At 44.9% G+C, this 15,088-nt stretch overlaps 1 protein-coding gene across 2 annotated transcripts in view; it reads left to right on the forward strand.

Annotated features, from left to right (window-relative positions):
- Nucleotides 1–6,234, forward strand: part of IFNGR1 (interferon gamma receptor 1) — a 28,740-nt gene extending 22,506 nt beyond the window's left edge. For both annotated transcript variants that reach the window (XM_008263570.4, XM_051854301.2), the window contains exons 6-7: nt 3,320–3,447; nt 5,116–6,234. In XM_008263570.4, the coding sequence (XP_008261792.2) occupies nt 3,320–3,447; nt 5,116–5,682 (695 nt within the window). In that variant the 3' untranslated portion in view covers nt 5,683–6,234. The remainder of the gene's footprint in view (nt 1–3,319; nt 3,448–5,115) is intronic.
- The last annotated feature ends 8,854 nt before the right edge of the window (nt 6,235–15,088 follow it).

A 15,088-nucleotide genomic window follows, 5' to 3' on the forward strand; every position in this document is an offset into this window, starting at 1 on the left:
CCCAGGAAAGAAAACAATGTAACAGACACATAAAACTGTATACATAATTTCAGGATTATGAGTAGCCAGAATTCAGTTTGTCACATCAACATTGCAAAACATTATGAATCCTGTTCACAAAAAACAGAAATTAATATCCAGAAATAAATACAGAACAGTTTGAATATTGAATTACGGGTCACTTTTATAACATTTTAAATCATTTATTGTGTTATCTTTCTTTGTGGGAAGATACATTTCTTTTTTTTCTTTTCTTTTTTTTGACAGGTAGAGTTATAGACAGTGAGAGAGAGAGAGAGAGAGAGAGAGAGAGAGATAGGTCTTCCTTCCATTGGTTCATCCCCCAAATGGCCACTATGGCCAGCACTGTGCCAGTCTGAAGCCAGGAGCCAGGTGCTTCTTCCTGGTCTCCCATGCAGGTGCAGGGGCCCAAGCATTTGGGCCATCCTCCACTGCCCTCCCGGGCCACAGCAGAGAGCTGGACTGGAAGAGGAGCAACCGGGGCTAGAACCCGGCACCTGTATGGGATGCCGGCACTGCAGGCGGAGGATTAACCAAGTGAGCCACAGCGTCAGCCCTGGGAGGATACATTTAATAGACCTTTAGAACTGGCATTCTCAAGTGGGTAGGTACCTTTAAAAAGACTTTGGACTTTTCTTGCAATTACTGAAATGCTTGAAAATTCAGATCTTTAATATAAACAATTTGAAATGTAAAAAAAAAAAAATTATGTGTATTTCCACTATCCAAAAAAAAAAAAAACCAAAATAATAACCCATTGTACAAAGTTTGTTGGATTTATTTGTTTTCTTTTTATTTGAAAGACAGAAAGAAACAGAGAGAGAGAGATCTTCCATCTGTCTGGTGGTTTTACTCCCCAAATACCTACAATATCCTGGGCTGAGCCAGGCCCAAGCCAAGAGCCTTGAACTCAGTCCAGGTCTGCCACATGGGTGGCAGGGACACAAATACTTAAGCCATTGTCTACTGCCTCCCAAGATGTGTATTAGCTGGAAGCTGGATCAGAAGCAAAGTGGCCAGGACTTGAACCAGCCTCTCCCAGATGGGGTTCAGGCAGCCCAAGCAGCACCTTAAACACCATGCCAGGCACCTACCCCTGGTGTTTTGTTTCCATACTGTTTCTCTTTAGTTTTGCTATATAACCATGGTCCTAGTGTTATATGTATGTAATTTTGTGTAGTGCTGTAAGCGTATATTATAAAAATCCTTCCATTGATTTCACATGCTCATCTAGATTATTTCAATATGTAAATTGTATTATTTTTATTGAATGTTCCCCAGCTTTTAGACTTTAGAGATTATTTATAGGTTTTCACCATGATAAATCATGCTTTGGTGACTTTGTATATTGTTAAGATGTTTGTTGAATGTTTTTCCAAGGCTAAAAGATGTACTGAAATTTTATAGTACACATTACTTTGTAAAGACTGAAATCTAGACTGAGAAATCTGGCCAAACACCTAAAATTTGATGCTAATAACTTTTCAGCCATTATAGGAAGTTTTCAAATAACAGGGACAGCACTGTGGCACAGTGTGTTAAGGCACTGCCTGCAATGCCGGCATCACATAAAGGTGCCAGTTAGAGACCCAGCTGCTCCACTTCTGATCCAGCTCCCTGCTAATGCACCTTGGAAAGCAGTGGAGGATGGCTCAATTGCTTGGGCCCCTACATATTTGTGGAAGACCTGGAGGAAGCTCCTGGCTTCCGCCTGGCCCCTCTGCAGCCATTTCAGTCACTTAGGGAGTGAACCAGTGGATGGAGAAGCCTCTCTTTGTCTCTCTCTTTCTCTCTCTCTCTCTCTCTCTCTCTCTCTCTGTAGTTCTACCTTTCAAATAAACAACTAAATATTTTTAAAAACCAAATAATTGTTTTAAGATAATACAGTATATATTGTGCTTATTGGAATTATGCTGCTTGAAACAAAATCCTACTTAATGTGCAAAATTTAAAATAATGTAAATGTCCCAAATTTATTTATTTTTTAAGTTTTAAACAGGTCTGTGTTATGGCCACTAGGTGGCACCACCATGGCTGGGTGACAGCACTCCCTGCCTGCCTGTCACAGTGCCTTACACCCTATACTTTCTTAACCTGTGGGACTTCGAATATTATTCTTCTGAGTTGTGTCATTTTATCTTTCACTGTTGTAAGGATTAAGTCTTTTTCATGTCCTATAATAAGCGTGAAATAAGCATTCATTAAGTAGTCATGTCTACAGGGCCTATCTCAAAGAAGTAACTTTGGAATAGGAATTAGAGAAATTAGAGACACTACAGTGCCGTCAGGGAGGCCGAGTGCCCCAGGATGTGGAGTGCTATTAATCTGAAAGAGAGAATTGAGGAAGAAGTCACACCGAAGGTTGCACTGTGAAAATAAAAAGCAGCATCAGGGCAGAACACACAATGGTGATTATAGAAGTGTGTGCTCTGATGTAAGTTTTCCCCGTTTTACTTTATTCTTGTTTCTCACTTGCAATCAAGGGGACTTTATTCCTGTCTCTGTGTGAGTGTGTGTGCACATGTGTGCACCTGTGCATCTTTATATAAGTATTTGTAATCTTGAAATAAATCAGCATAACTGAAAAATCTGATGAATGGGGCCAAGTTATTTTAGGAGTTATAAACATTGAATTTATTTTTAATGAGAGATTTTTTTTAATTTATTTATTCATTTAATGGAAAGGCAGAGTGATGGAGAAAGATAGTGAGAGATCTTCCATTCACTGGTTCACTCTCCCAGATGCCTCCAAGCCAAAGCCAGGAGCCAAGAACTCCACCAAGATCTCCTACGTGGGTGGCAGAAACTGGGGTATTTGGGCTGCCTTCCCAGGTACATTAGCAGGAAGCTGGATCAGAAGTGCAGGAGTCAGAATTGGACCCAGGATTCCAGTATAGAATATGGGAGTTCCAAGTGGCAGATTACCCCACAGCACCACAATGCCCACCCCCGGAGAGGGAGATTTTTAAGTTCTTTTTTGCCTTCTTAACTCAGAGGAAAGCATAACCCTGGAAACACCCTATGTTTGAGGCTGGAAGGAAACTGTTATGAAAAGCCTGTTTTAACTGTGTTGGGTTGGTCATGACAAACAGTCGCAAGGAGTTACGGAACGACAGGGCTGGGGAGACTCAGAAGCCCTTCTAGGACAAATACCTGTTTCGTTTTGTTTTGTTTTCTCCTTCAGATTGCCTGCCTCCGGTCTCAGTGTGCAGCGAGTCTCTTAACACCAAGAGTTTTTGATAGAAATAATAGCAGTGTTTCTTCTCAATTCTCATTTGTGGTTTTTCCCTCTCTGTAGATATTATTTGGATTCCTGTTGGGGCTGCTGTCCTGCTGTTTGTAATAGTGATCCTGGTATTCGCATGCTATCGCGTTAAGAAGATCAGTCCACTTAAGCGGACAAACATAAAGTTACCCAAGTCCTTGGTAATGTGTTACAGTGGTTTTCTGTAGTTACCTGAATATATTTTAAGTGTTAAGTTGAACCTTTGGGGGCAGGTCCTGAGATTTTGTTTTTAGAGTGGAATGATGGTCAGCAGCATCCCACCTGCCCTAAATCACTCCATCTACCACGCATCCAAAACCACACACTTTGTACTGTGCACCAGGTACCGTCTCTGTTCTCAGGGCAAAAGCACAGACAAGGCTGGTAAGAAAAGATCAGTGTACAGGGGTACAGAGTGTGATGCATGAACGATGGACATGGACACTTGTCGGAGCCAGTAAAGACGTGGTGAGGGTGAGGAGGGAGGTCGTGGCTTTTCCAGAGGCGATGATGTTGGGTCAGGCTTGAGGGACAGCCAGGAGTTTGTTCAGGTGCTGAGGGACAGTGTATGCTCAGGCTCAGAGCCCATACAGTGTGACTTTTGAAGATCTGCAAACACAGAAATGCTTTTTTTTTTTTTGGACAGGCAGAGTGGACAGTGAGAGAGAGACAGAGAGAAAGGTCTTCCTTTGCCATTGGTTCACCCTCCAGTGGCCGCCATGGCCAGTGCACTGCGCTGATCCAAAGCCAGGAGCCAGGTGCTTCTCCTGGTCTCCCATGGGGTGCAGGGCCCAAGCACTTGGGCCATCCTCCACTGCACTCCCTGGCCACAGCAGAGAGCTGGCCTGGAAGAGGGGCAACTGGGACAGAATCTGGCACCCCGACTGGAACTAGAACCCGGTGTGCCGGCGCCGCAGGTGGAGGATTAGCCTAGTGAGCCATGGCGCCAGCCAGAAATGCTTTATTATGGTTGGAGGATAGAGGGGAAAATGGCCAAAAATGAGACTGACACAGGAGTCTGACATTTTAATGTCTGACATTTCAAAGGTGACAGAACGATAATTATTTGAATCAAATATGGCAAGGATAGTATCTATGAGGTTCAAAGGGTGCAGTGAAATTTGCTGTAAAAGCATTGTCTTTAAGTGGATGAGAACTGCCAGCAGTTAACAAGCAATTCATGTATGAATGGTAACAGCCTTGCTGGGAGTTGCACATGAAGCCACCTCACAGTATACAGTTTTACACTCACTAGAGAAGGCAAACTCACACTATTAGTAGTGCCAGCAGGAGTATGGCTCGTGTGACCCGGTGTGAATGTAGCCTGGGGGAAGATGATCATACATGCGCACACAGTGTGATAGTGCCAGCCGTGCGCGGGCCCTTTGCCGTTCCTGCACTCTGGAAAGTTCATTCTGGGAAAGGCATTTTACAATGGCATGAAATATTCAGCACATTCTGTAACTAGTAAACATTGGAACACATTAATATCTATTGAAGAAATTATCAGTGTAAAGAAATAAGATCAGCCACCAAAAATGACAATCATGTAGACAGATAATGAAAACAGTGTATAAAAACAAGTAATTGTGCTTCCATTACAAATATAACATGCATCCACGTGCCAGGTCATATATGAAAAGCAACACCTGTTGGTGAGACACTGAATCACTCTTAAAAATCCTAAAACTTAGTTTTTGATCTTAATCTGGTTCTTTTCATTAAAAAAAACAAGACTTGGCATTCAGAAATGTTACTCTAAATTTACTGCTGGCTGATCTGCTGAAGGTTAACAATTTATTCTCTCCAATTGATTTCTCTACCCTTAGCTCTTTGTGGTCAGAAACGCCACATCGGAGACGAAACCAGACTCAAAATACATGTCGGTTGTCACCTCCTGCCAGCCGTTGGTCCCGGAAGACGAGAAGGTGCTCTGTGAAGAGCAGCTGTCCCCAGAGGAAGGGCCGGGCCCGCACGGAGCAGACTGCCCAGGATCAGCTGGGCACACGGGAGACCTTGCTGAAGTGGTGGCTGTGGAGGAGGTGGCTTCGGATGTGGCCCCTGCCAGGCCCCTGACTCCACCAGAGAGAGAAAATTCTTTCCATTCAGGTAGCGACCTGTCTGCAGCCAACAGCGTCGCCTTGAACTCGTATCACTCCCGAAATGCCTCTGACAGTGGCCTTGCGGGGTCAGGGAGTCTGTCAGACTCAGAGTTCCCCACAAATCATAAACCTGAAATAAAGCCGCAAGGACAAGAGGCCCTACCACTGAGAAACGGCCCAAGCTCCTTTGGCTACGACAAACCACATGTGATGGTGGACCTGCTTGTGGGAGAGCATCCTAAGGAGGCCTTGATTGGTTACAGACTCGCAACAGATGCCAAAGAATCCTCGTAAGATCCGTGAAGACACACCAGCTCTGAAGGACCTGGCTTTCCTGGACAGTGTCTCTGCTTCGATTTCTTGACCAAAAAAAAAAAAAAAAAAAAAATGAACTCAGAAACTGTATCTTAGTCCTTGTTAACCAAACGGCCTGTTTGGCTTTGGAGAAATATGTAAGCATTCTGTTGTGCACTGTCCCATATGGTCTGCAAACTACAGACACTGTTTAGAAAAATCGCCACTATCGCTTCCGAGCCTTCCTCCCTAGATGAGTTTGCACTAACCGTGAACGTGCTCCAGGACCCCTGTACCCCTGGAGGTCATGTCCCAGGGTCCTTTCTCACCGTGTGAAGAGACAGTGGGAGCTTTCAGTCTCTGTGCCTCGACATGGGATTCGGCTTTGTACATGTACATTTGTAGTATTTTCAGATGACTAATTTCGGAAGAAATCCTGAAAGCTTTTCAAAACTGGGTTTCAAATGCAAACTAATAGAGGATGTAAAGAGGAACATGTATATATTTTTATGGAATGTCTAGAGATTGTTAAATAAAAAATTCTAAAACTTATTTTTGTGTTTGTTTACTTCACATTCAGGCAGTCTTTCAAAGCTGACTAGAATAGTTTTTCTCCAATGTTTGTTTCCATGCCTTCATCCTATAGAATTATTTTCTCAAGTGTTCATATCTAATCTTTGTGGATTCAGGAGTCTTTGAAATAAAGGTGGGGATCAGATACACAGGAATGGATGGAGGAGGTTTTTTTTTTTTTTTAATATATTTACTTATTTGGGAGGCAGAGTTATAGAGAGAGGGAGACACAGAGAGAGAGAGAGAGGTCTTCCATCCACTGGTTCACTCCCCAAGTCGCCACAACGGCTAGAGCTGGGATGATCAAAGCCAGGAGCCAGGAGCTTCTTCTGGGTCCCACATGGATGCAGGAGCCTAAGCACTTGGGCCATCTTTCACTGCTTTCCCAGGCCATTAGCAAAGAGCTGGATTGGAAGAGGAACAGCCAGGACTCAAACTGACACCCATATGAGATGCTGGTGCTGCAGGCAGCGGCTTAGCCTACTGCACTACAGTGCAGGTCCCTGGAGGAGTTTTGACAGGTGTGTGGTCTGAAAAGAGAATCCCAGTGAAAGGCAAGCCAAGAGTTAATACCTGTTTTACAATAGTTCTTGGAATTATTAAGAGGATAGAAGGATTAGGATAGGACTCACATGAATCCTACATGTGAGTTTGTAGGCAAAACAAATTTTAATATAATTTAATGAGTAAATTAGAAAATAAGCCATGAAAATGTATTTCTCCTTACTGAAGAATTGAAATGAAAATCAGGTGCCAATTTTATCTTACCAGTGGAAATAAAAAGCAGTCAACACTGACGTCATTTGCAGTGTAACTGTCTTTCTCGTTTTGGAGGTATTTTTGGAGTTAACGTTTCAAGCCAACATTCTAGTATGTATCACAACCCATAAAGAACTTTCTCTTTGATAGAATAATCTCCCTTTTAATGAAAAGTATATGAGTTACAATAGGGAAAAAAGTAAACATGAAAAGAATTGGAATGCCAAGGATAGGGTAGTAGCTGCTGCCACCCAAGAGGACTGTGCCAGAGTGTTCTGCCAGATGCGAATGAAGTACCTGTTCTGCCCCAGCTAACCCGCGCTGACACCAGTCTTACTGGGAAAATGCCTTGATGCTTCTTTACTCATCAGCCGCGGTGTGTGTGTTTTCAATACTAGGTAATTCTCCTTCCTCCGTGACTTGACTAATCCTGTCCTTTGTCCATTTCTTTCTGGGCTGCTTATGTCTTCCTGAATGTCCACAAGAGACATGTTAATTTTATAATATCTTGCATTGAATGTTTTATTTTATTCATCATTTCCTTATGTTCTTAAGGAACATAGATACCAAGAAGATACCAATTTTCATCCACATTTTCTTCTGATATTTTGAGATTATGGTTTCATTTTACATTTAATGTTTTTCCTATCCAGATTTTTGTTCATATATGAATGAGGTAGGGATTTGTCTGTTACTTTCAGTTTCCTGTAGCCACCATAAAAAAAATTACAACAAATGGATGACTTCAAACAACAGAACTGTATTCTCTCACCACTGGAGACCAGAAATCTGAAATCAAGATTTGGGTATGGCCAGATTCTATCTGAAAGCTCCAGGGGAGGGAACAAGTGCTTGCTTCCAGCTCCTGGGGTCGGCTGGTCATCCTTGGCGTTCCTTGATTTGTAGCTGTATCCTTCTGGCCTCTTTTGTCATGTGGCTTTCTTCCCTATTTTTCTTGGTGTCCAAGTCTCTATCAGGAAATGAGTCAGTGGATGAGAGCCTACTCTAATCCAGTATGACCCCATCTTATTTAACTTGATCTCTGCAAAGACATTGCAATTGGCCATCTATATGTGCAGGTATCCCAGGGTTCAACCAACTAAAGATCAAAAATAATTGAAAAAAATTGCATCTGTGCTGAGCATACATAGACTTTTTTCTTTGTGATTATTCCTTAAACAATATAATATAGCAGCTATTAACAAAGCATTTACATTGTATTAGGTGCTACAAGTAGTCTAGAGATGTATATAGGCCAAGTGCTAATAGTACACCATTTCATATAAGGCATTAGAGAACCCCTGGACATTAGTATCTGAGAGGGACCCAAGAACACATCCCTTGCAGGTACCAAGAGACCATATTTCCAAATAAGCTTAATTTATGAGCATTAATTAATACTTCTCTATGTTTTGCCCTTCTGTGCTCCCACTTTCTGAAGCTAGAACTCTTCTCACCCCTTTCTAAGGGAGCTGCCCATGGGGAATGAATGAGTGTGAATGAACAAACAGGCTCAGCAAGTTAAGTCGCTTGCCCAGGGAGTGGAGGCTGATGATTGTGCCTTTCACGCTTTTCCTAATAAATCTCAGCAGCCCACATTCACTGTTCTCATGTTTGGTGGCAGTGAGAGCTTAGGGTAGAAAATGCTTTCCTGGGTGCTTAATTTGTGCTTCGAGATAAACCAAATAGAAACATTTTGGAGATAGCTAAAAACTAAAGGGGAGGATGAGGGAGTGAAGCAGATAAGGAAAGATAAAGTCAGAGGTTAGCATCTGATGATTGTCTATGCCGCTGAGATGGTGAAAGGTTGCTAAACAGTACTGAGTTCCTTATTAAAGGGAAATGCTTGGGTTTGGGAGATGCTCTGAGATTCTCTAGAAAGCTCTGTAATCTAGGCCGGCGCTGCGGCTCACTAGGCTAATCCTCCGCCTTTGCGGCGCCGGCACACCGGATTCTAGTCCCGGTCGGGGCGCCGGATTCCGTCCCGGTTGCCCCTCTTCCAGGCCAGCTCTCTGCTGTGGCCAGCGAGGGCAGTGGAGGATGGCCCAACTGCTTGGGCCCCTGCACCCGCATGGGAGACCAGGAAAAGCACCTGGCTCCTGCCTTCGGATCAGTGGGATGCGCTGGCCACAGCACACCGGCTGCAGCGGCCATTGGAGGGTGAACCAACGGCAAAGGAAGACCTTTCTGTCTCTCTCTCTCTGTCCACTCTGCCTGTCAAAAAATAAAAATAAAAAAATTTAAAAAAAAAGAAAGCTCTGTAATCTGGGAGCTGAGAAAGAAATAACAACCAACATATACTGAGTCATTACTGTGTGCCAGGTGCCCTGCCGAGGGCTTCACCTGTGCTACCTCATTGGTTTCCCCCACATACACAATACCATATTAACTACTACGAAGATTTTGCGGGTTTTTTTATTAGAGAGGGAGGAGAAGAGAGAGTGGGTGAAGGACACAGAGCTCTCTCACCCACTGGTGAGCTCTCTCACCCAAACACCTGCCATGCCTAGTGTTGGGCCAACCCAAAGCCAGCATCTGGGAATACAATCCAGGTGTCCCACATGGTTATCCCCCTCTGGCTCTCAGTGTGCACACTAAAAGGAAGCTGCAGTCAGGAGCAGAGGCTTTGCTGGGCCATCTGCTTGGACATCCTTCCACCTGGCTCCCTGCCCCACCCAGCTCAGGGCCCAGCTCAGTGCCCAGCTCCCAAGTTCCTGGACAGCAAAGCTTTTCCTCACACCTACTGGCAGCGGCAACTTCCTACCACCCTCTCTTCCCCTGGACCTTGCCTCCATAGCATTTGATCATCACCTGACACAGGGTGCTGTGTCTGCTGCTTTATCATCTGCCTCCTGGTTCCCCAGGAACTCTGAGATGTCAGCGCAATGAGGACAAAAACTTATCTAAGCCATGGTCATATTGCCAGCACCTAGGACAGTGCCTGGCACAGAGTAAGGGCTCAGTAAACTTCTGTTGGCTAAACAGATCGTCTCCATCGCCACCTCTGACATCTGTCCATATCCGTTTGGCTCCTTTATCATGTTTTATAGAATTATAAATAAGCATATATAAGTAAATTTCTCTGCATGTTTATAAAATAAAAATATTTATAAAAACAATTTATTGGGGCTGGTGGTATGGCATAATAGGCTAAGTGTCCGGCCTGTGGTGCTGGCATCCCATATGGATGCCAGTTCATTTCCCAGCTGCTTCTCTTCTGATCCAGCTCTCTGCTATGGCATGGAAAGCAGTGGAAGATGGCCCAATTGCTTGGATCCCTACACCCATGTAGGAGACCCAGAAGAAACTCCTGGTTCCCGGCTTCAGATTAACCCAGCTCCAGCCATTGCAGCCATTCGACGAGTGAACCAGTGGATGTAAGATCTCTCTGTCTGTAACTCTACCTCTCAAAAAAAATAAATAAAATCTTTTAAAAATATAATTTATTTGACACATATATGCACTTTTTATATATAGCGTATATTATTATATCATTTGTCTAACATATTAAAGAAACATTTCTGTTTCTGTGATTCTAGAAAATTTGAAAACTTCTGCAGTATTACAGAAACTCATGCAAGCCAGAACTGACCAGAAATCAATAAAATATATAGAACAAAGCAATGGCATTGTAGATGGCAAAAGAACTAGACCAAAACAAAAGCAAAAGCAAAAAAACAGCATTAACAGCTTGCCAAGTTCAATGAATTGGTTTTACCTCAACCACCTATGCTGTCTGTAAAATTGCTGATTTCCCATTATTTCAACATCCCTCCTGTAGGATCTAGAAAAGAACCAGACAAGGACCTGTGGAGAACCCTGCCCTTCCACACATCTTGATTCCAGCTTGATTCCTGCTCACATGTACGGGAAACTTCCCGGCAGCTCTGGGTAGCTGGGTGGGAGGGAGGGAGGGAGGGAAGGGAAGGGAAGAGAGAGAGAGAGAGAGAGAGAGAGAGAGAGAGAAACACTCCCATATGTGGATTCAGCCCATAAGTGCCTGCAACAGAGCCAAGGGCTACTCCAGAGCTAAATTGGGATCCCAGAACTCAACCCGGGTCTCCCCTATATGTGGCAGGAGCCCAATTCCTTGAGCCATCAGTGCTACCTCTCAGGGTGTGCATTAACAGGAAACCAGAGTCTCAAGCTGGAGTCGGGAATTTAACACAGGCTCTCCACTACACAGGCATCCTAATCAGTGTCTCCACGGCTGGGCCAAACACCCACCCCTGTAATGAATCTTAAAGATGCTCATCTGCTCGCTAAATCATGGCTGAGGGAAAGGGCCTGGTTCAGACTCCTTTCCACGATAAACACTGACCACATAATACTCCACCCCAGTCTGTAAACATTTCTCTGTAGGAGCATAAGGAACAGGTGGCTCTTTGCTTCTAAGATCTGGCTGAAGGAACTGATGTGGGCTCCAGGACGGCTGGCTCTGCTGGCCTTTTCCTCTCTGCATCCCTGACACCAGCCAGGGCTGGCACCCAGTGGATGTCCAGTGAGCATTTGTTTAAGTACGTACATAACTACAGTGGTGAACAGCCTACTGTTCTTTGAGATCATTCTGTCCCTTGATGGTATGAATCTTGTAAGTGAAGAATAGGGGGCTGGGGCTGGCGCTGTGGCACAGTGGGTTAAAGCCCCAGCCTACAGCACCGGCATCCCACATGGGCGCCGGTTTGTGTCTCGGCTGCTCCTCTTCCAATCCAGCTCTCTGCTATGGCCTGGGAAAGCAGTAGAAAATGGCCCAAGTCTTTGGGCCCCTGCACCCGTGTGGGAGACCTGGACAAAGATCCTGGCTCCTGGCTTCAGATCAGCTCAGCTCTGGCTGTTGTGGTCATTTGGGGAGTGAACCAGCGGATGGAAGACCTCTCTCTCTGGCTCTACCTCTCTCTGTAACTCTGTCTTTCAAATAAATAAATAAATAAATAAATAATAATAATAATAATGAAAAGACAAGAATAGGGGCCTGCATTGGGACGCAGGTGGTTAAGTGGCCCCTTGTGACGTCAGTATCCCTTATCAGAGCACCAGTTTGATCCAGTTCCCTGCTAGTGCACCTGGGAAAGCAGCAGAAAATGGCCTAAGTGCTTGGGCCCCTGCCACCCTTATGGGAGACCTAGATGGAGTTCTGGGCTCCTGGCTTCTGGCTGGCCAAGCCCAGCCATTGACAGCATTTGGGGAGTGGACCAGGGATGGAGGGTCTCTCTGTCTCTCCTTCTCTTCCCCCACCTCCCACCGTCAGTCTGCTTTTCTAATAAATACATCTTTTTTAAAAAGTAAAGAGTAACATCAGAGATTTTATAATATTCCCCGGATGCTAAGGTTAGCCAGACCTGCTTCCACACCTCATTTTGTCACCCCTGGCTAGAGAGTCTTGGAGTAGTTGTCTTCACCTCTTGTGCCTCAGTCTCTCCATCTGTGATATGGGGATAATGACACCAAGCTCTGCCTGTTGGGAGGACTAGCTATAATAATGCATGTGAGGATCATAGGACAGCACAATTACTAGATCTTGTGGATATTGTTACCATTAAAAAGGCATTACAATGGTCAAAATGCATTTTTTTTTAATTTGACAGGTAGAGTTATAGACAGAGAGACACAGAGAGAAAGGTCTTCCCTCCATTGGTTCACTCCCCAAATGGCCGCTACGGCCAGCGCACTGCACCGATCCGAAGCCAGGGGCCAGGTGCTTCTTCCTGGTCTCCCATGCGGGTGCAGGGGCCCAAGCACTTGGGCCATCCTCCACTGCCCTCCCGGGCCACAGCAGAGAGCTGGACTGGAAAAGGAGCAACCGGGACTAGAACCCATCGCCCATATGGGATGCCGCCACTGCAAGTGGAAGATTAACCAAGTGAGCCACTGCGCTGGCCCCCAAAATGAGTTTCTAAAAATGCATCTCACAGGCCGGCGCCGCGGCTCACTTGGCTAATCCTCCACCTGCAGCACTGGCACCCCGGGTTCTAGTCCCGATTGGGGTGCCGGATCCTGTCCCGGTTGCTTCTCTCTTCCAGTCCAGCTCTATGCTGTGGCCCTGGAAGGCAGTGGAGAATGGCCCAGGTGCTTGGGCCCTGCACCTGCATGGGAGACCAGGAGGAAGCACCTGACTCCTATCTTCGGATCAGCGTAGCGCGCTGGCCATAGCGGCCTTTGGGGGGTGAACCAACAGAAAGGAAGACCTTTCTCTCTGTCTCTCTCTCTCTCTCTCACTGTCTGACTCTGCCTGTCAAACAAAAAAAAAATGCATCTCACAGATAAAGCTTTTTAAAATATTTTTTACTTCATTTTTTCATTTATTTAAAAAGTAGAGAGATAGACACACAAAAACATAATATACACTAGAAAGGAGGGAGGGAGGAAGGCAGGCAGGCAGGTAGGCCGGCCAGCCCGTAAACCTACGCAGGGCAGGGTCTCCCACACAGATGGCCAGGATTCAAGTACTTGAGCCATCACCTGCTGCCTCCCAGCGTGTGCATCAGTAGGAAGCTGGAATTGGAAGCAGAGCAGGGACTTGAACCCAGGCACTTAGATATCGGTTGCAAGTATCCCCAGCAGTGTCTTCACATCTGCACCCAACACTTGTCCCTGGATGAAGTTTTAACATCTTTTGTCTTTTGCTATGAAAAGTTAAATATATACAAACACAGACAGTTCAATGGGCCTCCGTGTGAGCAATTCCCATTTCAACAGTTGTCATCTTGTGGCCAGTCACCCCTTCCCTAACCCCAGCTTTTATTTCAAAACACATCCCAGACAGTATGCTACTTCACCTATGGTACTCCAATACGCATCTCTAAAAACATAAAAATCGTGACCCAAATCCCATGTCACACCTAAAAACAAAAATTATGCCAGGCCGGCGCCATGACTCACTTGGTTAATTATCCGCCTGCGGCGCCAGCATCCCATATGGGCGTTAGGTTCTAGTCCCGGGCTCTCTGCTGTGGCCCGGGAAGGCAGTGAAGGATGGCCTAAGTGCTTGGGCACCTGCATCCGCATGGGAGACCAGGAGGAAGCACCTGGCTCCTGTCTTCGGATTGGTGCAGCACTCCAGCCATGGCAGCCATTTGGGGGGTGAACCAATGGAAGGAAGACCTTTCTCTCTGTCTCTCTCTCACTGTCTAACTCTACCTGTCAAATAAAAAAAATATCTTGCTTAGATAAATTTTTGGTTGGCTGGAAGTCACAAGGAGGAAGGAAAAAGAATCCTATCTGCCTGAGGTCAAGTGTTCAGCAGACCCAATCATTGGAGGCATCCACTGTCAGGGTCAAGGTCCCTGCTGAGAGGAGGGAGCTGGGGGAAGGAGGGCAGGGAACCGAAGGCAGAGAATGAGTCTGGAGCCTGCATTTCATGACTACTGCAAGACAGAGACTTCATTAACTATGATTTTCTTTCTTCTCAAACCAAATGGCATTTCATTTGACACCATTATGTACAAATTCTTCCTCTTCCAAATTGGTGGGAAAATAAAAATCTATTTTATCTTTTCATCTACCCTGAGGCATTGTTGGCAGTGCTGGCTTTCACACAGGATGTGATATTACACAATTAAGGAGCACATTGCATGGTGACAGGCCCAGTTTGCTTTCTGAAATTTAACACAACACAAAAGCTCACATCTTTGGAAAGTTCAGTCCTTAACTGTCATATAGTCTTCCCCTTTCTCCCTAATTTCTCCTTATTTGTTCTACAGTGTCAGTAGAAACTTCAATTTTATTTTCTGATGTTCTATATATAAAACCTTGAATTAGAATATTTTCTTTCTTTTCTTTTTTTCTACCTGGAACTTGATGCAATTAGCTCACTTCAAGACAAGATCTACTGGTGTTGAAGATCATGCAAACCAGCAGTTCCACACCAGATTATCACCCCCCATTTATGCAAAGCCTAGAGTTCAGGGGGCAACATCAGCAAGTAAGTGAAAGAGGAGGCCAAGAAGTCTAGAAGGGATGGAATACCAGGAAAGTGAAATGCTGCACGTTTCTTCTTTAAAAGCTTGAGTTTCCTTAGAAGCAAGGAAAACTTCATGTGGTGGAGATAAGGAGGCTGGATTCTGAAGTTTGATGC

This window comes from Oryctolagus cuniculus, chromosome 5 (assembly GCF_964237555.1).
Source record: "Oryctolagus cuniculus chromosome 5, mOryCun1.1, whole genome shotgun sequence".
In the NCBI taxonomy this organism is placed as follows: Eukaryota; Metazoa; Chordata; class Mammalia; order Lagomorpha; family Leporidae; genus Oryctolagus; species Oryctolagus cuniculus.